Source organism: Salmo trutta, chromosome 5, assembly GCF_901001165.1.
Source record: "Salmo trutta chromosome 5, fSalTru1.1, whole genome shotgun sequence".
NCBI lineage: Eukaryota > Metazoa > Chordata > Actinopteri > Salmoniformes > Salmonidae > Salmo > Salmo trutta.
In genome coordinates this window covers 44035833-44061248 of record NC_042961.1, presented here as the reverse complement: position 1 = coordinate 44061248, position 25416 = coordinate 44035833, and the positions used below count along the sequence as shown (strand labels likewise).

Below are 25416 nucleotides of genomic sequence, written 5' to 3'. Positions count from 1 at the left end.
CCGGCTGTCCCCACGGTGGCCGCGGCGACTCATCTTTCTGCTGACGTCCCGGTGTGGAGGAGTTGCCAGCCCCAGCATTCTAAAAGGCCTGCCGTGGCCCGGAGGAACGCTAACGCTGTGGTACCATGCACAGCGCAGGTGTGTCTCGTTGTGCAATCGGCTCCTTCTCTACCATTCAGACAGTGGCCACAACTGGAGGTCTATCAACAAGCGAGGGTTCTAGCCGCATCTGGGGCAATCGTTAATCCGTTTACGCTTGCTCTTTTCCTTTCCTCTCCACATACAGTTGGGCCACATCTGATTCATTCTATCTCAACTTTCCCTTTTATGTTGTTCTAATTAATATGGTACGTCTTGGGCACACTTGCGGTAATTAGCATTGTTTTTAGCAGACGACACGCAGCAGATGGTGATTGAAAATAGGGATGAGTAGCTCAATCAGCCGCCATTTGTCTGTAGCCATTAATTATCTAGGAGAAGTATATGTTCATGGTCCCCAATGTTGATAGTTTGGGAGGAAGAAGAATACTGTCCATCTGTTGCTCATTACTCTTTAAAAGCACAAAGTGCTGCAACACAACAGTTGGAATGGGGGGCGTGTGATCGTAATAGCTCCGTCACGATCATCTCCCCATTACTCGCCATACAATAGACAACAGTCTTGATGGCATAGAAAGGCTCTGTTGCTACTGAAACAGTGCTGGAGCCTTTAGGGATTCATGGAGATACTGTCTTTAACCCTGTCAGTGTTAGCCTTGTGGCCTAAGGTTAGCAGATTCAAATCCACTGTTGAAGGCTAGTCTTAATATACTTCTCAAATAGAGTTAGACAAATTGATTACTTCAAGGGCAGTGATGTGGTAGAGTAGCCTAGTAGCCTAGCGTAGCCTAGTTGTTAGAGCGTTGGACTAGTAACTGAAAGGTTGCAAGATCGAATCCCCGAGCTGACAAGGTACAAATCTGTCATTCTGCCCCTGAACAAGGCAGTTAACCCACTGTTCCTAGGCTGTCATTGAAAATAAGAATTTGTCCTTAACTGACTTGTCAAGTAAAAAAAAAGAGGCCAAAAACATGATAATAAACTGCACCAAAATGATCCAATGAGAGCAATATGAGGTGGGAATCCCAGTTGTTAGCTCACATGACCACCATGCCACAGGCAGGATTAAAGAAGCTGCTACTCTCTTTTTATGTCAACCGATGGGAGTTGCAACTCTCTGCCATCGGCTATGGGAATCATCACGATGACATGATATTTCAGGCGAAGACAATATTTAGCTTCTTCCACCCATTTTGGCAAGACTCGTTGGAACTGGCAAGCACGGGTTACGCATGACTAGAGGTCAAAGAGTGTAGACTTTGCCTGGTGACAAAGAGGGAACAGCACTGCTTATCAAATCTTCTAAAAATAAAACATAGGGAGGAGAGTAGAGGTTGGGGGGGCTCAAGCTTAGGAAGCTTTGAAATGAAACAGGAGACAAGAGAACTACGAAATCCAGGGACCTCACCTCGCCCGCGTCTCTCTTTGACGGCATTCCATCATCACTAACAGTTTGCTAATCCTGCTTCATATCACACTCAACAAAAATGATAATTCTCTCTTACTCCCCAGTCCTAATGTTGTCACTTAACTTAAGTTATTTTTCATAGAATTATACAGGCAAATGATTTAACTAGAATGCCAGTTTCACAGTATTCGCAAGAAAAAAACGTGTTCCTTCTGAGATGGATTTTTTTTAAATGAATCATGTGCTTCCCTGAGAATAAACTGTTCCTGATACTAAATTACAGGTAGCATTACATGTTCCACCCCAGAGCCTTTAATTAACTAGTTGTGTGTAGCCTTATCTTATTTTCAAGGATTTTTCTTATTCCACCCTGACACTGTACGGGAGAGGTACAAATGTGTGAGAAATGCGTGAGAAAAGGTCAAATGTTGTATTTTTATTTTAAGACAATCTAAATCATCTAGATGTTGTTTGTCAAAAAAAATATACTGTCTTAAAAAGGTATTCATGACTTGAACATATTATTGTTATACATTTTCAATGTGACTGTGATTAGACTTCATTTTATGCTCAAGTTGAATTAGTCTATCCACGGAGCCCTTGAAGACAGTGCCGACCCTGATACCAGTGCTACGCAATGAAGTGCAGGAAGGACGATGGCTGCCCTGCAACTCTAAATAACATCACCTGTTTGTCATGGAGGGAACCAAAGCTGATCAAACCCCATTATCTGCAAGACTTCCACTTACCTTCAACCACAGTCCAGATATGTGTTTTTTTTTTTATTATTAACCAGTAAGATAAGCACCTAACAGATAAAGTCGTCCATCCTATCATGAAGGGAAGGGGAGGAGGGACAGGGAAAAAGCAAGGGAATTGAGATTTCCTGGGATAGTTTCATTCTGTGGAAAGGGCAAGCAGAGAGAGACCTCCTGCTGGAATGCTGAGCCGAAATGAAGCCGGCCGCCTCTCTTTTTCTCCGGGGGCTAAATGGCAGCCCTTAATAAAAAACACAATCAGACCCCCAGCCTTAAAGTTTAATGCACATTCCTCCCATATTTCCTGTCACACCCACAGAAAAAGGTTTGGGGGCTCGCAGCGAGACGTCCAGCCACGAGGCCAACCGGTGGCCGATACAACGATGCAATCATCACCTTCGTCAGTACTCCGTCCGCCAATTTGTGACTTCAAATGAATTTGTCCCCTCAACATTACTAATTAACTTGCAGAGTCATGGTACGCGGGGCTGAAGTTGTGGACACTGACAACTAGGAGAATATATAGCATTTTCAGGTGATAGGAATATCAAAGAGGGGAAAGCTTAGGTCTAATTAAGTTCTTGGTCGAGATTTGTAGCTGAGGGAAAAGTGTCCAGCACTTGAAGGCATTGATATGTTATATGCGTAGACTTTGGTTTCATACAGTTTCATACAGTACAGTAACCTAATGCAGATAGATGTAGCTTTGTGAAACCTAAGGTAAATGCTTACTACGACAGGCAGCATGGTGTCATTTGCAACACTGCACCCAGTAAAACAGGTACAGTGGCTTCAGAGAGTAGTCACACCCCTTGACTTTTTCCACATTTTGTTGTTACAGTCTGATTAAATAGAGATTTTGTGTCACTGGCCTACAAACACTACACCATAATGCCAACGTGGAATGACATTTTTACAAACGAATTAAAAATAAAAAAGCTGAAATGTCTTGAGTCAATAAGTATTCAACCCCTTTGTTATGGCAAGACTACATATCTTCAGGTGTAAAAATGTGCTTAAATCACACGATAAGTTGCATGGAATCTGATTCAACCACAAAGATCTGGGATGTTTTCCAATGCCTCGCAAAGAAGAGCACCTATTGTTTTTTTTAAACAAAAATAACAGACATTGAATTACACTTTGGATGGTGTAGCAATACACCCAGTCACTACAAAGATACAGGTGTCCTTCCTAACTCAGTTGCCGGAGAGGAAGTAAACCGCTCAGGGATTTCACCATGAGGCCAATGGTGACTTGAAAACAGTTACAGAGTTTAATAGCTGTGATAGAAGAAAACTGAGAATGGATCAACAACATTGTATATAATTAGTCTACAATACTAACCTAAATGACAGAGTGAAAAGAAGGAAACCTGTACAGAATAAACATATTCCAAAACATGCATCCTGTTAGCAATAAGGCAAAAAACTAATTCTAACATTTGTGGCAAATTATTTTTATATCCTGAATACAAAGCACTATGTTTGGAGCAAATCCAACACATCACTTAGTACCACTCTTCATATTTTCAAGCATGGTGGTGGCTGCATCAAGTTATGGGTATGCTTGTCATCGGCAAGGACTAGTGAGTTTTGTAGGATAAAAAGAAACGGAATAGAGCTAAGCACATGCAAAATCCTAGAAGAAAACTTGGTTCAGTCTGCTTTCCAACAGACACTGGTAGAAAAATCCACCTTTCAGCAGGACAATAACCTAAAGCCAGGCCAAATAAAGACTGGAGTTGCTTACCAATACAGCATTGAATCTTCCTGAGTGGCCTACTTACAGTTTTGATTTAAATTGGCTTGACAATCTATGGCAAGACTTGAAAATGCCTGTCCAGCAATGATTGACAGAGCTTGAAGAATTATTATATATTGTACAATCCAGGTGTGCAAAGCTCTTAGAGACTTTCCCAAAAAGGCTCACAGCTGTAATCGCTGCCAAAGGTGATTCTAACATGTATTGACTCAGGGGTGTGTATACTTATGTAAATGAGATATTTCTGTATTTCATTTTCAATACATTGAAAACATTTCTAAAAACATGTTTTCACTTTGTCAGTTTGAGGTATTGTAGATGGGTGAGGAAAAAAAACGATTTAATCAATGTTTAATAATTCAGGCTCTAATGCAACAAAATGTGGAATACGTCAAGGGGTATGAAGGCACTGCTTTTCAATAGTCAGTTTTCGCATGGAGGGTAGACTTCAAGGATACGCCATTACAGTCATGCAGTGCTGATTTTTAAATTGGTCACAATGATGCTTGAATAACACAGTCTTACCATGACAATGAGAGAGGAAGCAGGAGGGATGAGACAGTAAAGAAAAGAGGCACATGAAAGGAGGGTTCCAAGTGAGTTTCTTTCAAACACATTTCCCTTTATTGGCATGGTGAGGCTGATGAGAATTGCACATAAAAACAAAATTCACAAGAAAGTCATACAATAGGTAGAACCACAAAGGCATTGGTAAGGACTTGGCAGAAGGCAACGTGGATAGGACACAAACAGGTAACCACCCAAAGCAATACACCCGCCCCCTCCCACCCCCCTCTGCCCAACACACACACACACGCGCGCACACACACACACACACACACACACACATGCACACACACACACACACACACACACACACACACACACCTGCCTATAAACACACACATGCACACACACGCTCACACCATTGTCCTTCCAAAAGAAACATGATCACCCAACAAACGTTTAAGCAGTGGCAAATTCCTCAGTAGTTCACATTGTTAAAAAGTCTGACACAGCTGACATTTTGAGGACCATAAGGTGTTATAATATATTACTACTCTAGGCGATTTACAAAGCAGATTTTTTTTTATTACAATGATTAAAGCCACATCTATCAAATGGGACGCGACACCATTACCCAAGCGCTGTACATAAAATAAAAAATATGTTGAAATACAGGTAGACGGGGAGATTTCCCCACCACTGATTTTGCCTCTGCATCAAGGAAATTAGCTCGTTTTCATCTACACAAGTCAAACTTCATGAAAGGTGGCCTGTGATCAGCGAAGCTTTCATACAAAAGAGTTCTACCTCTTGCAATGTAGGCTGGTTTTTCTTGTTACTTAGCTTGCACTATAAACAGGATATTAATTGCACCAGAAAGCACAAGGTTACCTTTAACGGTCACGTTGAAGGTGCTGTGATATCTGGACTGTGTGGCAGCAGCGCCTAATAGAAAATGGTGTGGCTCCATGCAGTATTGAGTAGTTTCTCTAGGCTTATAAGATGTCATTCAAGTAGTGCCATTTAGACAGGAGAGCCTGATATCCAAAGTACTATGTGCTGTATCGGCTGTCATCATTTAATAGCCATGCGCTACACAGACAAATGTTTTGATGCTAGGATGCTTGTTGTTGAACACTACAGTTTTAACACTGTGTTTTCCATTGTATTAGTTTACATTTGTACAGTTGCCACAATGTTCTACACAAACACACAGACCCAAACTTACACTAAATGGGCAAACAGGAGTGTTGAGTAAAACATTCTGTAAGTGTTCTCTATTGGGTGATAAGGGTCATGTGACCATGCTAAGACACTGGAATGGAATCCCTGTATGTAGCCAGCGATTGGGTAATGGGCCAGGGTCCAAAACCACACAACAATATGAGCTAAAATACAACTTTGAAAAATAATTTATTGCTTTTTTATATACTTTTTCTTTCATTTATATTATTATTATTTTTGTAATTATTGTGAATAATGTCAATATTATTATCATCATCATCATATATATATATATATATATATATATATATATATATATATATATATATATTGTACATCAAATACAAGATTTGTTTTAAATTCAGGAAAGAAAATTGTAAACTTTTGTTTGGCATTCACATAATCAAGCGTGTGGAGCAACGACACAGATTTTTACAGTGTGGTACAACAAAAATACCTGCAAAATCATTTTATTGCTTCATGTTCTACTGTGTACAAAGGAAAATAATGTGGTAGACATTTTGTCATGGCTGCAAACCACTGTTGTGGAGACAGAAATCACTTGGACAATGAGCAGCATATCTCATGAAGGGCCACTGTCGAGGAGATTATAATTTATTTTTTATTGTTTCTGAAAGGCATAGAATGTAATATTCCCACATTATTGTACACCTTACCCACTGATTGTAAGTGAAATAACAAAAATCAAATAACAATATAAATAGCAAAAATGTGAGATGGAGAGGATAAATATTTTTGATTCAAATATTAAAATAAATAGATAAATATGCACGGTTTATCCTGATTGAACAGATTAAACATCGTAGTAGTCTTTCTCACTGAGAGTAAAATTATCAAAACGAGAACCATAAAAAGCATTGAAATCAAAATGAATTGATATATATATATACTGATTGTTTCAGAAATACTATTAAAAATGGGGTTTGTTTCATTACAATCATGAAAAAACACGTTAAAAATGCATTTCATACTTGTTGTATACGGAAAAACACTGATTGAGAAACTTTATAAACAGATAAAACTATACATGGTTAACTTTTTTCCCCCAACAAAATAATTCTTTAAAAAAGGAAATTTGTTCACATGCTCCATCAAAATGAGCCTCCTACACATTTTTACAATCATGTCATGTCTTCTAAACTTCATGTAGGTGTACAATATGTTTTACATCATTGTAATAACTACAGATCGACATTCTTAATTGAGAAAATGTCTTCATCATTTTAAAAAGGCTGCATTTTACAGTGCATAGCTGTAACAAATAAAGAACTTTGTCTGATATGTACACAAAATAAAAATATTCCTTTTGATAATATCTGTATATACAGGGCTACATTTTTGTCCTGAAAATTTAGACAGCAATGTTATCTTGAGCCTCCAAGATACGCATCCCTATACTCTCGTTAATAACGTAACACCACATCCAAACACCAGATAAAAAAATAAAAATAATAATCAAGGACAAAAAGAAAAAAGACTGAACAAGCTGCACATGTTCACCACTCAAAGCATAGTTGGGTTTTTGGAGTGCTTGGAGAAAAAAAATCTCATGAATGTTTTTGTCTTTCACTGACTGTTGTACAGCAGTAAAGCACACACACCTGTGTACAGGGTTATGAGGATTCACTGGCTTTCCAGGTACTGTCTCTTCCCAGCTTCTTCAGCAGCTATGTTCATGTAAACGTTGTTTTTAATATACTTTTTGTTATATATATATATATATATATATATATATATATATATATATATATATATATAGGTCTATATATAGGTCTATACATATATAGATTCCTCTTTATATACTCTCTTACATAGAGTGTAAAACTTCTCGTAGTCAAAGGACAGAAACATTAGTGAGGTATCAAGACATCCCTCTTGGTAGACAGCAGGTGCCAGAGCACTTGTTACCTTCTCAAGCTGCGCTGGGCCTCTCTCAGCAAGCTGTCAAAATCCATGGAGTCATACTTGCTTTTAGTGGAGGCTGGATCAAAGTCGTCAGAATGGGAATCTGAAACCAGGGATTTATTTTGACATCAGTTTTAAGCAACCTAAGTGGTCTCCTGTAAGTCGCTCCGGATAAGAGCGTCTGCCAAATGACTAAAGTGTAATGTAAATGTCTCAAATTGTCGCTGGACACAAAATACCTGTCTCACAGATCAAGGCACGTGGCACGTCTACATCAATCTCAAAGAACCCATCTGCATCTGTTACTTTTCAATAAGTCCCAAATTTATCCGTGCTCCCCTCCAATGTTTCATATCTCTCCTGAAATTAGGTCTTTAGACACAATGTTTACATGATTAAAATGCTCAGGGTGGAAAATAAAGCTTTTCCTGATACCGAGTGACAAAAAAATCCCAAACTGAGCGAGTGGCGGAGGCATCTATTTTGAATGGTCGGCGCGATAATAAACAAGTGTCTTATCTCTCGTGGCAGACAGCTTCACAAATGGGGCCCCCACACAGGCTGCGGCAAATTTTGAGAGCTTGAGAAATGGAAATGGCCATGGCAAGCAGGAGATGCCAGTCGTGATCTAATGCTATGGCCAAGGGGTGGATTGTGTCATGCCGCACACCTTGACGGATGAAAAATACCCATGCGCACTACTTAGAACTAATGGACAGTGTCTCGGAAAACAACAATAAAAAAAATCGAGACGAACGCGCCGGGCAAGATTGAGAGGAGGGACTGAGGTCGCTACCGCATGACATTATTCAAGTTCCCTCGCTTTGGACACTATGTTTTTCTCTTCTCTTTCTTTTCGCCTTCCCTTTTTCTCCTACCCCCGTCACGGGGCAGTTTGGGATAACCTGAACTAGTTTTTCTCTCAAAAAAAGAGAGGAAGCAGAACGAAGGTCTTTCTTTTCATTCCGAGAGACTGATTAGCTGTCTTAGCGTTCCATGTCTTTTCTCAAGGACCTCGGAAATATACAATAATACCTTCATTCCTTTGAAGAACATGTTATTTTTTCCCCTCTGCCATGACTTACGGACCTCCCAGTGGCCCTGCATTAAACATTCCCCATTTCACTCTTTGTCAAGGAATGAATGGCGAGTGGAAAATGGGAGCAACTGTACAAGCCCCACTCCGGATCTTAACCTCCATCATCAAATGGAGCAAATGATCTCTTATGGCCACACAGGAGAGCATCCACCTTGATGGACTGACTGACTATTTAAACATCGATGCCAAAATGTCTACCCTCTTATTGATACTGGGGCTATAGTATAGGAAGAGGATGAGAAAAAGAAGGATGGACATCCCATTTTCTATACTTGTTTTCAACATCGGCGTCTATCGAGGGAGAAGCCGAGGTATTTTTATCAATGTCTTGCATTATTTGTCATATTCGTCATCCGGGCACTCTAGCCACGTCCATCTGAACATCGAGTCCAGTCTTTCACGCGGTTTCTTTTTCTGTAAGTTGCGTAGCTTTTCCTCAGATGAATCGACTAGCTCTACCCGTGATTTTATGTCGCCGGCACTTTGTAGGGCTGCCGTCTTAAGGACCCGAGCCTGTGTCTGTGTCTTTGTCTATAAATGTCGCATGAGGAAGAGATGGCTGATTATTAGTCAATCAGGCCTCCGCTGTCAGGCTCGTTTCTTCATCCCCCCCTTCCCTCCCGTCAACCCTTCATCCTTCTCTCAGTGGATGACACGCTGCTAGGTACCACAGCGAGGTCTTTCCTCTGTTGAACGCCACAACAGCTGGCAACAGATGGAGGCTCACCCAGGAGGGATGGGCTGATGGGACTTAACCTTGCCCCCCTCCACCCTCCCCTTCATCCCCCTCCCCCTCCCTCTCTTCTTCCATCTACCTCTCTTTACCCTCCAAGAGGACCAGAGCACAAACTATACATCACTTTTTTTAGGGTATCAAAACAAATCACAGATAAGCTTTTAAAGAATCTAGCGCTCATCTTTCCAATTACTTGTGCATTGACTAAGTAGAAAGATATAGGCTGTGAGCAATGGAATGGAAGAAGGCCTCTCGATTCCTTGAGATATACTCCTATATGGGCGGCGGTAAAAGAGCAGTTCTATTCCTGGACTGGTACACAGAACCGTGATGCCTTGAAGGTGAATTGTAAAGCTTGGGGGGGGGGGGTTAAGAGTAAATATATGCTCTTTAATTTTAAAAGGTGTCACTTGAGCCTCTTTCTTTCCCAGCTTCCCCCTCTCCCTTCCCCCTCCATCCATCCCTCCCTTTGACAGTCCGCCTGTATTAGTTGTGGCTCCGGGGTTCTCCCGAGCAACAACAAAGCAGAACTTACCCAAGTCTGTATAATTCGATTTGCAGAACTGCTTTTGTCCACCGAAGCACAGCTCGAACTGGGGCTCGTTTGACCGGCGCAAGGTGTGTCCGTTTTCAAGGGCAGCGAAGGCGTCACAAGTGTAGCGGTAGGTGATGAAACCAAAATTGTCCCTGCAGTAGAGAATAGAAAAATGACGTCAGGGCCTCCTCTGTTAGCGGCCATCTACACTATTTATTTATACAATAAAATGTATCTGTAGGGCTCTTTTTAGGCTAGGAACAGATAAGATGAATAAAACATGATTGGAATGCATACAGCTCTATCCCGCCCTGCGTCTCCACTCAACTTTGACATAGAAGTCGATGCAAAGCCCTGAAAGAGATGATGCTTTTCTGTGTTCCCAGATGGTCGGAATGAATGGACACAATGTATTACAATGAATCCTATTACCTCCCTATATAGCCAACACACACGCATGCAGGCACATCACACACAAACACCGTCCCGGGGCCTTACCCGTCATCTCTCAGGTTCACGGCACACTCTTCGATCTCGCCGAAGACTTCAAAACGCCGCTTTAGCTCGGTTCGCGTGCTGTCGGACCTCAGTCTCCCCACGTACACCACCCGTCTCTCCTCCTGCTCATTAAAGGATAGAAAGAGAGAGGGAGAGAGATAAAGGAGGAGTACTTCCCTCTCGTTCATCCTTTTTCCTTCCCTTCAGGTTCACTCGGTGGCCGTAATGAACTCCTCGGAATGCCCGGTGCCGAGCGTTGCTGACGTGAGGCCACCCTTTTGTTGCTCCCGTCTTGTTTTGTTCCTCCTTGATTGGTTGGGCTGTGCTAAATACCTCCTCTTATCTGATAGGACAGACAGGCTTTAGAAATCGCCTTAGATCTACCTGCTCATTCACTTGTCTTTTCTGTCTTTGTTTCTGGCCCATATTGAACCGTATATATTTTTTTAAATCCAGAGACAAATATCAGAAGGAAGCCTTTTCTCTTTCCATCGCTCGCCCTCTTTCGTTCTTGTCTCAGAAAGAGTTGTTTATGCCATACCGTAGGCTCCAGTTAATATGCCATTTTGAGAAATCTGTACGAAACACCATTAAGAACAACAGGAGGCCGGGGAGGGGGGGTCACACAATGTTCCTCGAACCACAAAGGACACAAAGGTCACAGCGGCATAATTTTGGACCTAAAGCACGAGGCTGCAATCATGGTTTTGGGAGCAATTTAATTGCGTCTGCTAATCATATAATGCAGAGCAAGCTTTAGGGCTACGTTGTATCACTGGTATTATTTACTTATTCACTCATTTACTTGCCATTACTGGGGCAAGTCTATTGAGATCCATTCAAATTTCGAAAGCTACCTCAGGCCACTGGTAACTTATACATGTAAATCAGTTGCCTGGTACTAAAACTTAAAGTTCACCTCCGCAAAGAAGCTAAAGTAAGGCTCTGTCTCAAATATCCCCCTGTTCCCCACGTAGTGCACTACTTTTGACCAGAGCGCTATGGGCCCTGGTCAAAGGTAGTGCACTATATAGGGAACAGAGTGCCATTTGGGATGCATCCTCAATGGCAAGACATAAGCTCCACTACTTAGAAAAAGAGAGAGAAAAAAGACAAATGAACAGGAATGCTCTTTTTTTCTGGCTCTTCTTCACATACAGTTTGCTGAATTAGTCATTTCATTTCTGACAGCTGATAAATATGCCGGCTTTCCAAGACGGCATCCAAGGTCCTGCATCGGGTCTGATATCCACAGGCCCCTATGTTTGACCAGCAAAAAAAGCTGCCGGGTGGAATGAAAATGTTCTTTCAACCCGCGGGTCGGCTTGTGGTTCAGAACAATTATATTGCAGGTAGGAAACAATTAAGATTTTTTTTTTTACGAACCCATGACCATGTTGTTTTGCACTGTGTCGCAAATTCCATTCTGTGAACGGTAAGGCAGACAGGCTATCAGCCACACATGCAGCGAATCAGGGAACTGTCCATTATATGTGTGGTGCTGAAACATAAAACCGGTAGATGGATACACAGCCTGCAAAGCATATTTGTTTATGATAGGCTAATTCAGTTTATTATCAGTTAATAATCCAGGCTGCATCCCATCCGGCCGTGATTGGGAGTCCCATACGGCGGCGGCCCCAGCGTCGTCCGGGTTTGGCCGGAGTAGGCCGTCATTGTAAATACATTTTTGTTCTGAACTGACTTACCTAGTTAAATAAAAAAATATATATAATAATCTTATAATGTTAATTCAGGCTTTCGTTCATTTAGACCATATCATATTTTTTAAAAACTTTTATTTAACTAGGCAAGTCCGTTAAGAACAAATTCTTATTTTCAATGACGGCCTAGGAACAGTGGGTTAACTGCCTTGTTCAGGGGCAGAACGACAGATTTAAACCGGTACGACTGGTAAAAGTTTGAGTATAGCATACTAAATAAATCTATTTTTGCAGCCTATATTCAATTCTGGGAATTGTTTATTTAAGTCTCAATTAAACTATTTGAATATCTAAACAAAACTGAATGCAAAGGTTTTGTTATGTCGGCTATAGACTTTCAGGAGGTAAGATGGCTAATGAAAAGGCCCTTTTCTTCAGAACGATTGAGTTGTCAATATGCCGCATCTCATTGTGAAAATAAAAATATATTGCTCTTTATTAATGTCATGGTTTTCTTTTATCCAAATGTTGAATAGACATGCAGACAAATGAAGTCATCATATTTTTTTTTGAAGTTGGTATTTGTCGGGTCACGGATCGGCTCTCAGAACAATTCTATGCCGATGGGTTGGGTTGTGGAGAAAAATCTGTCCTGTCGGGTATCGGGTGAAGCTCGGAATTGATGTGGCCGGCATGGGGCGGGCTGGCAGTCAGGCTGGCAGTCAGGCTGGCAGTCAGTGTATGTGTGTGTGGCCCTCACATCCGCTTGCCTCCCAAACCTCTACTGACAGCTTGGCTTTGCTGCCCATAACTGTCTCGTCTAAAATGTATGCAGGCTAAAGCTATGCGTGTGTGCATTATTTGACGTGTGCCTTTATCAGACTGTGTTAGCATGTTCCAAATGAGTGCAATACTAAACAGAGAGAGAGATAGAGAATTGATATTCATCCCACTTTGATTCAATTCAAACTAGATCACTAGAAAGAGTCCTTATTTGAACAGTGTACATTTCCTTGGCGGTGAATTTCCCTTTTTTATCCCTCCTCCCACTCTTGCCGTTTCTAACATGTGCCCCTGTGGTGTGATTAATTAGAACTGACACCGTTCCCAGATGCCGGAGACTTTTAAAAAGACACAACCTGGAGATAAAGAGGAAACGAATGGAGCCCTGAAAGATTCAGTGACTCACTTTGCATGTATTCATTCATTAGAGAGGAACAGTAGGCAGGGCCACGGGCCCACAACTGTCTGCCCTGTCTAGGTAGTGAGACAGCGATGGGTACAGCTGGGAGATATTAATGCCAGGCTGCTATTAGATGTGAGAGAGAGAGAGAGAGAGAGAGAGAGAGAGAGAGAAAATAAGAAAAATAACAGGGGAACTCACTATTGCTTTTTCACTTTGCCTCTCCCTCTGCTCGGCCCTCTGGGACTCTCTCTTCTGGTAGTCCTGGCGATACTCCTCCCGCTTCAGACGCTCGTGTTGGTATTCCTCGTAGCTGTCGTACCTGCGGAGGGACCAAACCCATCACCTTCACTGTCCTCCACCGCCCTTCCAACATCCGCCCTTCAATTTGACGCCCGCATTATGAAGCGTATCGGCTGAAAAACCCCACCAACGAGACGGGCAACATTTCTCAGAGGGGAAGGGAAACAAACAAACGCATTAATAAGAAGATGCCTCCTCCCTGCTGTTAAGGTTATGGATCCCACAGGAGGCCCGCGGGAGATGCTGGATAGCGGGAGAGGCGTACAGTTGGGAGTTGGGCAGCTGCCACTGTCAGCACTACTTGACGTCATTACTTTCTGCTTAGTTAGGGCTTCATCCGGGGGAAATAACTGCAACTTTTCTCTCTCAACTTCCTCGGCAGACTTGGCCATGCATTGGAGAGATGGGAAGATTTGGGTCTTTCCTGGTGTCGTTAGGCTTCTCAATAGCAAATCATTTTGGAGCTAGGAATGAGTGTCAATATTTTACACTGCCTGTGTTTGTGCATAAGGGCATTTTACAGGGGTTCCACAATCCTGCTGGTTTTCAATCAATTCATGTTTTTGGTTAAAAGGCAAGGATGAAAACAAGCATTAACCTTACCTTGGCCTGCGGCTGAGGGGGGATCTGGACTGAGATCGAGACTGCGAGTGAGGGCTTTTGTGGGTCCTGGATCGGTAAGTGCTGGAGTCCATGTTATGACGAGACCTGCAAAAACGGAATGCACATTAATCATCAAGATATCATCCAGGATATTTAAAAAAAAATGTGTGCATATCTGAAATGCGTATCTCTAAAAACCGATAATATTGTCTAGACATGCCAGTCACTGTACCTTGGCATCCCTAAATCGTAGCTTTTTCTTACAAGATGACAGACAGCCACAGTGTAAAATCTAACCATAAAAAAAAAGCACATAACCAAAAGTCCAAATAGATTGTGCTAATTTTTCTTAACACGTTTTCCTAGTTCTACTGAATTTGACTTGCTAGACTCTGCTTCTGCACAGTGCAGCTGGGAGATGTTCTCACCTTTTCCCCCATCAGGGCCAGTATATACATGAACCTCGTATCTATGTTAAATGAGGGGAAGGTCCTTAGGCCCCGTGGCCTAACTCTAAAGCTAGTAGCCCTACACAGAGTACAAGCTCTCATTGCTTAATTATTGATCTGATGCTGAAGAAGGGAGACTTGAATAATAGAGGGAGAGAAGCTAGGCAATGGTCAAATGTCCACAAAGTTAAGGAAGACAAGAGTTTGGAGAGAGAGATGGGGAGTTGAGAGATTTGAGAGAAAAAAAATGGATTTGTTGAAATTGTTTCACTTTGAGTTCTTAAGTGAGTTCTTGAGATTGAGGTACTTTTACTCTGGTAAACTTAACCATAACCTTTTATGTGGTTATTTTTTCCCCGTTTTTCTTCTTTCAAGTACCAACCCTGACATCTTTAGAAACCTTGTGACTATCTCGGTGTACTGTGTACGGTAAAGGACTTCAAAACAGAAGGCAAAACTAACCTCCATTCAGACCTTTCATTAACCCAGCAAACAAACTTAAACTCACTTTTGAGCTTGAGGGAAGTGAATGAAGAATCTATCCAGTTTGCAAGGCACTCAATGCAAACTTGCTGACAAAGTCTCCTTATATGTGTCGCCCTACTCAGTACCTATATCCCTTTAAAAAAAACACAGTACCCCCTATGCTCTGATCAAAAGGAACCTTGGGTAATGTAGTTCGCTCGAGCTGCTGTGATAATACACACTGTTTTCAGAGGAGGGGGGTCCAGAACTAAACTCACTTCCCAGATTTGGCTTTCATCTTCCGGGACAAAGGGGGGTTCGCCTGGCGCTCAGCAAAAACAACAGCTGCAGCTTAAAACAACATGCACTGCATCAAACAGAGATCCCAGGAAAACGGAGGAGGAGATGAGAGAGACAAAACCTTGCCATGGGAAATGAAGCTTTGACAACGTCGAAGCAACCAAATCACAGCGCCTCAGTCGCTTCATCATTTTTCTAGTTGCCTCTTTCTCATACCATTTTGATAGCACGTGACTAATACACCAAACCTCCTTGTCTGGTATTTTTCAGTGGAACTGTGGGTCTGTATGTATCAAGCTTCTCATAGTAGGAGTGCTGATCTAGGATCAGTTTAGTTTTTTAGAGCACAGTGAATAAGATTATGTACATTAGGGACCTGATCTGAGATCAGCACTTCTACTCTAAGAAGAGTGATACATACAGCCTCTGCTCTATAGTAAAGTACTGAGAGAGTTGAGCTTGGCTAGCCTCATTACACCAGCCAATTGCAATCCACTGTCCAGTAGTCAAGCCAGTAAGGATTCTCCCTGACCCTGCCACACTCTCCTATTGTTAAAGCCTCTTTCCTCTGGAATATAATGAGTCTCCCCGATGTTTTTAGTTCAAGCTGAAGATTCTGAAGCAGCTGAAGCTAAAGGAGGCCCCATACTGGGAGACTGAAGAGACTCAGAGCACAGGGCCTATCCTCTACTGACACGTCTCTGACAGCTGATGAGGCCTGTTGACACGACTGAGCTGTCCACCCCCTGCCGGGAACACTGTCAGAGCCGCCCACAACCTTTAGGCAATGCTCAAACAACGTTCGAACAACAGAGGGGAAACGGCACCCAGCAGGAGGGAATGAGTTGGCTGTGTTCCGATATCCACACTGGCATACTACTTAGAATGAAAGTAAGTAGTAGATCCATTGGGCAAGACGTAGTATGGACATGGGAACCTAGGCATGGTGAGTAGAGATTGAGGCTTTACTCACCTGGAGGAGGGGCGTCCGTCGGGTGAGCTGGAAAGGGAGCGCCTCCGGTGGTGGGAGGAGAAACTTCGGGACCGGGAGCGGGAGCGGGAGGAGGGGGAGCCCGAGCGGGGCCAGACAAAGTGTCTGGGGGAGAGGAGGAGGGAGGAGAGGGGCGAGACGGAGCCCCGTGAGGGGGAGCAGCTGGACGGCGAGCAGGACGGCGAGCAGGACTCGAAAAGCAGTTCCAGGGGGGTGCCCTCCCAGGGGTAGAGGTAGCGCCCCTCCACGCCACGGTCCTGGAGCTCAAGTTCCTCGTGGAAGGGCGGGAGGCCCGGGTGCAGGTACCCAGTAGAACCAGAACCAGGGAGCTTGCAGTAGTACTCGTCCCCAGCAGGGTTCTCCTCGGACACCTGCGGGGCTACAACCTTCTCCCCTCCTCCCTGACCCCCCTCCTCCACCACCAATTCCCCCCCCTTCTCACCCTGGCTGTAAATGGCTTGCTGGGGGCGGCCAAAGTGCTTGTTGAGCTCCGCCCGGATCTCCTGGTCTCGCAGGGGCTGCTTCCTGCTGGTGGAATGCTGGTCCCCATCTGGGGTCTGTGATGGGGGTGCTCTTGTCTGGGTGGTGGGGGTCCGGTCCTGTCCCCGAGCGTCCTGCCCCTGAGCCTCCGTAGCCACAGGGTAAGAGCTCTGCTGAAGCTGCTTGGCCAAAGAGGATGAAGATGTAGGAGAAGATGTAGAAGAGGAGGAGGAAGAAAAGGAGGAGGGTGGCATGGCTGAGTCCTTACATTTCACATGCCTGTCCTCCGCCATGACCGGATTGGGCATCAGAGGGGTTGTCGTAGTAGTCGTCATGGTAACAGTAGTATAAGCTGCGTTAGCCGCATTAGCGTCAGCGTCCCGTTTTGTGCTGGCCGCCGTCGACTGACAATAGTCGTGGTCGCTGAAGCCGCGGGGCTGGGCACCCCGCTTGCCGTTGCCGCCGCGGTGCTCCTCCTGGCAACCCCCTGTCGTTGCGGTGACCACTGAGTTGGGGAGGGCAGTGGACGCTTTGCTCAGCTGGGCATACAGCTCAGTCTGCTCCGGGCCCTTCCTGGAGGGACCCCCACCTAGGGTCGGGGTTAGGGCCGGGGGGCCGCAGGGGCCCGCCTCGCTCAGCCGAACCCTCTTGCACGCCAGGGCAGATGAGGAGCATGAAGACAACTTGGTTTTGAGTGATGCTTTGAAAGGGTTCTCTTGACTGGCTTTGTGGGGGGGCGTGGTAGGTGGTGTCAGACCTGGAGAGAGAGAGAGGGAGAGACAGAGAGAGGAAGAGAGAGAGGAAGAGAAAGGGTTGATAAAAGAATGGAATTATAATGCATTCTACCTCTCCACCTACCCCCCTCCGTTTCCACTCCCCACAACCTGTTTATAGACAGTGGATAAACACAGGGTCTTGATTAAAATATTCACTTTCATTCCCGCTCCTAATCCTGATCCGTATTTTATTGCAATCTTGACAGATTCATGTAATGCTCTGTGTAACTTAATATGGTGGAGCTGCTACATGGCTGGGTTACCTCCGCCATCTCTCCCTCCCTCCCTGACCTTGGACAATCCCTCGTTCAGGAAGAAGAGAAAGCCACACATCCGCAGCGGACAACTAGAACACATCATCCTTCGAAAATATATAGCATCTCGACTTGAACCCTCGAATGTAGCCTACGCGAAGACCTTTGGCTTCGGTTTTGAAAATCTATCACAAGTGTCCTATCGCTCAGGCTTCCTCTTTCTACTGCCAGTCAAGGTAGCGAGATATGTCAGCATTCGGAGGTACATGTTGCTATGGCGTGCCACTGTGCTGTCACACGATAGTGTCGGCTTGGCGCAGGGGAGATGTCTGACTGGTAATGGAGGCTCAGTGTCTGCAGGGGTAATGGGTTGTCATTCTTCTCAGATCCCGCCTGCCTCTCCGTGACTCGCGCCGAACCTGACCCCTCCTGACAGATTTACAGGCCGACAGATGGCAGTTATATGGGAATTCCTGAGACGGGTCTGCTTTATAGCACTGTTAATGCACACACACACAAACAACCAGCGCTAGGTAGGCAGTCCCTTTCCCTCTCTCTTGTCTCGTCCCTTCTTTTCTCCCTGTCGGCCTTCCTCTCTGGATCAATCTCTCTGTCTCTCTCTTTCTCTGTCTCTCGGCATCTCTCTTTCTCTCACCGTGTGTCTTTCTCTTCCGGACTAATACACAGACAGACAGCCACACATGCATGTTCACACGGACACGGGCACACAATAACCGCGAACAGCCTCCCTCTCCGGAATGTATTTTAGGCACTTTGAACACCTACGCTCCCTGTCTTTGCACATTTTATGAACGCACATTACTCTCCATCGCAGTGAATTGGACCAAATGACAGCTATTAGTTTCAAATCCAGTGTAAGAGTATTTAATGGGACGGCTCGGAGTCAGAAAAGAGAGAGTGAGAGAAAGACACAAAGAGAGAACAAGAATGAGAGAGAGCGAGAGAAAGAGCGAGAGAGCGACTGATACATAACAAGTTCAGTTTTGGGGCCATTTCCTGAGTTTGGCCTGTCTAATCCGACCAGCTTATCATCTAGAATTATTATCTGGATTTTTACATTAAACCGAACCGCAAACCGCCGTCCCACTTTAACAGTCAGACGTGGACCGCCGATAGAGACACAGAGGCTTGATGCAGCATTTCAGAGCGAGAGCTGAGAAAGAGGGCTATAATTATCATTACGCCAATGAAATGAGCTATGAATAAGGAAGGGATGGAGGGCCAGCGCGGTGCCTGAGGAACTTCTGTTTCGCCAATGGAACGCCATCTGTGCAAAACAATGCGCACTAGGGTAATAAACTAGGAGCCATTAGCGCTGTCGAAAATAAATCAGAATTCGATAAATATGCGCCTCTCAGTCAAACCGGTTAGTGATGGATGCTCGGCAGACACAAACACTTAACATATAGCCATTTTTTTTTTGTCTTTTTCTTATTTTTTTTTTCCTAATCTGTTTCTGTCCGGACTGTAAATTGCGAAGAGATTTCCAACCGAATGACTCTGACTCGGGGCTTAAAGAGTTGATCCTGCGGTAAGCCATGCAAATAGCAACACATAGACCCAAACCCCAGTGTCATGAGATACTGTAATTAAAGACAACACAGTGCAGAGTAAATCTATTAGTGAGAGGAGATTAGTCCTTCCAGTCAAATCTGTGGGCTGGTTCGGAGTAGTGAGGTTGCCTCAGGTTTACCTCAGTGACAAAACAATAACAACCAAGGGCCTAGGCCATAGTTAAAAGATGCCATAGTTAAACGACGACTCCTGCTACTCCTTGTATTATTACTAGTACTACTACTAGTACTACTACGCCTACTACTACCATCACTACTGATAATAAAGAAAACACTTTTCACCCCATGTCATGGAAAAGTTTACAGCTGAAATGTTTATCTACTACTGGCCTACTATTACAACTCCTAATAAACATATAAAAATGTCTCTCCTTGCCACGGAAAATTCCCTGTCCTGAAGGTGGCCCCTCCCCCTTTGGCTTAGCTCCTTTTGGTTATCAATTAAAGAACCATAATCTCCAGATCTACTCGAGCGGGGCAATTGAGCAGACATTAACTCAAGGGATCGCAGAGATTTCATACCCCCCGTTTCTCCATATTCAGCGTTCCCGAGTCGCTTACCGCACGGGACTAGACTAATCCTAACGCAGAAGGGGCTCAATATCCATGAGTTTTTCCTTCTAATTGCTTTTCCCTAATATCTAATCCCAAATCTGCAAAGGGCAGTGGAGTCAGAGTTTGGCTTTATTAACTATGGCTGGAGCAGGAGCACAGGGACACAAGGAGAATGGGACAGGATTTAAGTCTGCAGTCAGAGGCACACCCACACGCAGTAAAAATAAAGAAATATTAACAGTTTGATTGCTCCACAGCTCTTAATTCCCATTGGGTGTCCCCTCTGACCTCTGATGCTCATATACACACAGTGTTAAATGGCAAGTGGATCGAGGTCAATTGGAGGACCCCCCTTGGTGCATTGGTGTCCCACAAATGTACCCCCTCTCCAACTCTAAGGAGATGGCAGATCATTCCTATTGGTCCTCGTTCCCAAACAAAACGTCACCTTAAGTGTCGGGGCGAGTCTGGTGTGTTTACATCGTGGGCCCTTTATTTTCCCATCTAGTAAATTAATACCAAAAGTCCCATTGACGTAATACATTGTGAAGAAGAAGAAAAGGGCATCCATTTTGTTTTTATTGACCTGGGATGATTCATCTCAGGGAAGGAAGGGGGGGGGGGGGGTACTGAAATAATTACCTGCATAATTCACATACATACACAGAGAGAGAGAGACAAAGAGAGAGAGAGACAAAGACAGAGAGAGAGACAGAGAGAGAGAGAGACAGAGAGAGAGAGAGAGAGAGAGAGACAGAGAGGAACTGCTGAAGCCTGGTGTTTTAGCTTTGGTTGACATTCTCTTCGTCTGGCTTTTAATTACCTTTTGTCTGTAGCTTCTCACCGACACACTTAATGAATAAGTATAGAATGCACAGGGATAATGACAATAATACTACTAAAATCACCCCGCGTTGACCCCGTTTGGAAAATGTCATCCTTCCCATAAATACCAAGCCTTAACATTGGACATTACCTTCCATGTCTCTAATCAAATTACCAGACTGTCTGAGGAAAAAAAGAGACACAGATAATATCGGTCGAAACTGAATTACGTGGCAAAACCAATTAAAATAATAATAATGACACATCAATTGTCTGTGATGTATTGGTGAGCATCACAGTCAAAGAGCATTAAGATCGAAACTAGAGAGAGAGAGAGAGAGCGAGAGAGAGAGAGAGAGAGGAGTGGCAGTATATTAACTCTTCACAGAGAGAAGAAAGGGGGATCTGTCTAATAAACCCAAGGAGATTGGAAAGCTTAATCAATAGCAAGGCATATAAAAAAATGTCACCATGTGTCCTAGTCCTTCACCTTGAACTCGAAACTTTTATGAAACTATCAAGATGGTGTGAAAAGCCTTGAGGCATTGACTGCAATTTAACCCCTAACTGGATTAGTGAGAGAACTCGGTTTTTCCATTATACCACATACAAAGCAGGGCGAGCTTCTCTGTCATTTGGGTGAATATTTGCATCAATCCCCACTCATTCATATATGGATGATCTTAATTCCTACATTTCCTGAAAACACGTGAGATGCTTACCTGGGGTTCCAGAGATCTCCACACTCAATGTGCGTTCAATGGTTTTGCTCTCAAACGGTGATCCCTTGTGGTCACTGAAAGACAAACGAGATTGAACACACCATTTTACACCACACAGGAAAACGTGACTTTAATAAAAAGGGCTTTGTGATCTTAGAAATGGAAATGAGAGTTAACAAAATGCCTCATTCTTGGTGCTAATTCTTTGTCTTTTTATTTGTCTTTGTTCTTTTTTGTTGTTTTCTGGTCTATGTAGAATGTTGAAAAACTCTTGCACTTACTTTGGAGACTCTGGGGTCAAAGGAAGTGGCAAGGTGGTTGGTTTGGCTGCAGAACACAAAGGAGCATGGGTAATTATTTAACTAGATAGATAACAAGTTGAGGCAGAAAAGATCAGGTCCAAATCTGCAAATTGATCTCAGATTCGGGCATTATGTTACAAAACCCAACCTAGTACGATTAGAAATATGCTCTCTTGCTATTGGTTTAGAAGAGCAAATAACCAATAGGCTTTCTCTATTGACCCTGTCCGTTTTTTTGGTTGACTGTTCACTTTGTGAGGCAGGATGAAGTGATGGCATTGGCACATGTGTTCAGAGTACACCGTTTGACACAGATATCCCACTCAATACAAAAAAAGGGAAAACGAAATAGAAAACGGCACAAACAGTACACATGGCAATGGGAGGTGGTGATCCCCCCCCCCCCCCATGAAGTAATTGTCGCATGCATTTGGACCCGAAAGCAGAGGAAGAAAGGAGAGTCGAAGAAGCTTGTGCAGTTGCCTGAGGCTCTGGCTGTCTCCAACTGCAGCTAAAGAGTGAAGCTCAGTTAGACATTAGAGCAGTACTCTGCCGAGACTAGCTAGGTAGACATTCAGAACACTCAGCTTGATCCAGCCAGATAGTGGTTGATTTAACAGATGCCATTATGTATCAACACGTAACAGGCCCCTCTCCCACCTCCCCTTAAGTCAATCTTGAGACAAGGGTCTGTACCAATTCGAAAGAATGCCTTTTGGAATAGATGGTACATCTAGAAATGTATTTGTTGTTCTCGGAGTGATAGCTAGCGTCAAATTAGCATAGGGGTTAGTGTGTAGTCAAACTGGAAAGTGGTTAGAGCAGGAGAGGGAGAAAAGAGAGAGAGGGCGGGGATGCAGCGATGATTACCTAACAACAGGAGGCCCTGGTCATCGGGGTGCCTGCAGACTGCCTGCATGTGTAGGTGCTGCTGCCCTTGTGTGACGGAGGGAGTGGGGTCTGGAATTCTAGAATCTGGGAAGAGTGGGCTTGGCAGGCCCTGTGAGAGCACCATGGGGCTGCCCATGGCATCATCATCATCGCGGACCTCCTCCCCGAAACAGCCAGCCTGCTCCACCAGGCCAACCTCCGGCCAACCCAAGCCCAGCTCCAGCCCCAAATCTAGCCCCTGGTCTGGCTGGCTAACCCAGCTGCCTAGGCCTAAGCTCTCGGCCAACAGAGGGTCCGAATCAGGCTCCTTGGCCTGTCTGAGACCCCAGCTGCCGGGATTGATATTGACAGTCCCTCTGTACTTCTCCTCCACCTCAATAGCCTGGCTGGGACACTGATCCCTCTCCAGGACTCCAGAGCTCATTCTTGATGAACTGCTCTTGCGGGGCTGAGGGGTAGTAGCGGGCAGGAGCAAGTGGGCCCGATAGCTGGCGGGCCTCTGCTTGGAGGTCAGCAGCTGGCTAAGCAACGGATGCCCCGGCTCCTCCTCTCTTTTCTTTATGGTCACTGTGATGTGCCTACGCGCTGCCGCACCACGGCCATGCCCGCCCCAGCACTCGCTAGCCTGAGTGGCAGTGCCCACCTCAGGGCAACGCCCACAGCTGCCTGTCTGACCCGTCTCTCTAGGAAGGAGAGAATAAGAATGCATGTACCTAATGAACCTAGCGGCTGCCAGGCGCCCCGCGTCCACCGCAGGCTGCGGACCTGGCGGCCTTCCTTCTTCACTGGACGGCCTGCGCTCCAGTTTGGGGCGGGCATGGCCACTGCCGTTCCTACGTGTTGGGGGGACAGGAGCGGGTGCCGCCGCGGGTTCGGACTGTCCCTCAGCGCCACCAGCCCCATGAGCGCAACGACGCCACTTCCCAGCCCCCACACCAGCCACACTACACTCGCCAGCAGCCTCACCTCGCTGGTGATGCTGCTGCTGCTGCTGTTGCGACACAACGGACGACGAGGACGACTTCTTCTTGGAGGCGATAGAGGAGGAGGAGGAGAGGGAGGAGAAAGAGGAGGTGGAGGAGGAGGACGGCGACGAGGAGGTGGAGGAGGAGGCGCCCAGCAGGCCGCCCTTGTCTTTGCCGCCACCCCCCCAGGCGCTCTTGGCGTCGCTGGCTTTGGTCTGGAGGAGGATGTCGTCAGTGGCAGTCAGGTACTTGAGCAGCTCGGTGCACGGGCGCCTCACTAGACGGCTCTGCTGCGGACAGCCCCCCCTCGGCTTGCTGTTCCAGGAGATCTCCGTCTGCAGGGGGAGGTAGAACGAAAGAAAGAGTTAAAATAGATTAAGGAAGAGAGAGTGAGGCTCAGCACAACGGGTCGGCCCAACTGTTTGGGAGGCGATGGTGGTAGCGCCGCCCGCCCATCATCTTAATTGCGTGGCCCCCGAGCGGCACCGAAGCAGCTCTGTGCGCTCATCCCCTGTCCTGGGGGAGCCCTCATAGCTCCATGCTCCAGAAGTGGGTGAGTCAAAGGAAGGGTTTAAAAATAGACTTTTCAGAGATGTGTTAGCTCTGTGTGCACAACACAACAGCTCCTGTATGCGCTGTTTACTAGACAACAACGCTACCAACGCATTCCAAATTATACTTTTTTTTAGAAAGCGCACCTTTTTCAGTAGTTTCTCCGAACAAGGAGGAGTAAACGAATGCATTATTTATGTGCTATCGTACTAAATAAGAATCGAATCTTCAAGAGCATTCATCATGTTCCAATGAAATACGGCAAACAGCAAAATACTGGAATCACCGACTTCATTTAATTTGTATTCTGGTGCCCATTATACAGCCACTAAAATACTACATTCATCTAAATGGAAAACCCATTCCCTCTACGGGGGGGGGTTAAATAAGACAACAGTCCCGATGCCTCGCCTGGAAAGCTGAACAGGCAATCAGCCTGTTTTTATTACGAGATTACAGTGGAGCAGAAGTTTAACATATTCCAAGGCCGGCAATGAAAAAAAATCTGAGAACAGAGATGATAAACAAACATGGAGGGGCCCTCGGAAGCGAGCGAACGGTGCGACTGGGTAGCTACCTTGACAACAGCAGGTGTTGGTCTGATCCGGTGGTTGCTGGCTGCATGGTTTTGTGCCTTGTCGCCTATGTATTGATTATAGCTGAGCTGGGAGTTTGCGGGCGCCAGAAGGAGCTTCTTCAGCTGAAAAAACCCCACACAGAACAGAGAAGAAAGGGGGGAGGAAGAGAGAATAGAGAGAAAAAGGGGTGAGTAGAGTTTACGCAAACTGCCGTTGCCTCTGAAATTTCAACATTTCACTCAAATAAACGATCAGAGATAGTCAATGCTTTTGCAAATGTGTGACTGAGGATGTTCGATTTATCTTGGTGTAGTTGTAACAACACAGAAGCCCTCATGAAGACAAACTCATTACTATCTATCAAGCAGGTCTTCTTTCTGTTTATTTACAGTGTGAAAAGGACAAGTCA

At 44.8% G+C, this 25416-nt stretch overlaps 1 protein-coding gene across 7 annotated transcripts in view; it reads right to left on the bottom strand.

The window, feature by feature from the left end:
* Positions 1-7549: 7549 nt before the first annotated feature.
* Positions 7550-25416, bottom strand: part of LOC115194244 (peroxisome proliferator-activated receptor gamma coactivator 1-alpha) — a 41166-nt gene continuing 23299 nt past the window's right edge. For 2 of the 7 annotated variants that reach the window (XM_029753763.1, XM_029753765.1), the window contains exons 4-13: positions 25007-25129; positions 22892-24212; positions 22001-22046; positions 21720-21793; positions 16495-17749; positions 14308-14412; positions 13603-13723; positions 10555-10679; positions 10057-10208; positions 7550-7789 (exon numbers count right to left, since the gene is read on the bottom strand). In XM_029753763.1, coding sequence (XP_029609623.1) covers positions 7686-7789; positions 10057-10208; positions 10555-10679; positions 13603-13723; positions 14308-14412; positions 16495-17749; positions 21720-21793; positions 22001-22046; positions 22892-24212; positions 25007-25129 — 3426 coding nt within the window. In that variant the 3' untranslated portion in view covers positions 7550-7685. The remainder of the gene's footprint in view (positions 7790-10056; positions 10209-10554; positions 10680-13602; positions 13724-14307; positions 14413-16494; positions 17750-21719; positions 21794-22000; positions 22047-22891; positions 24213-25006; positions 25130-25416) is intronic. The other 5 variants (XM_029753766.1, XM_029753769.1, XM_029753767.1 and 2 more) reach the window with 3 other exon arrangements.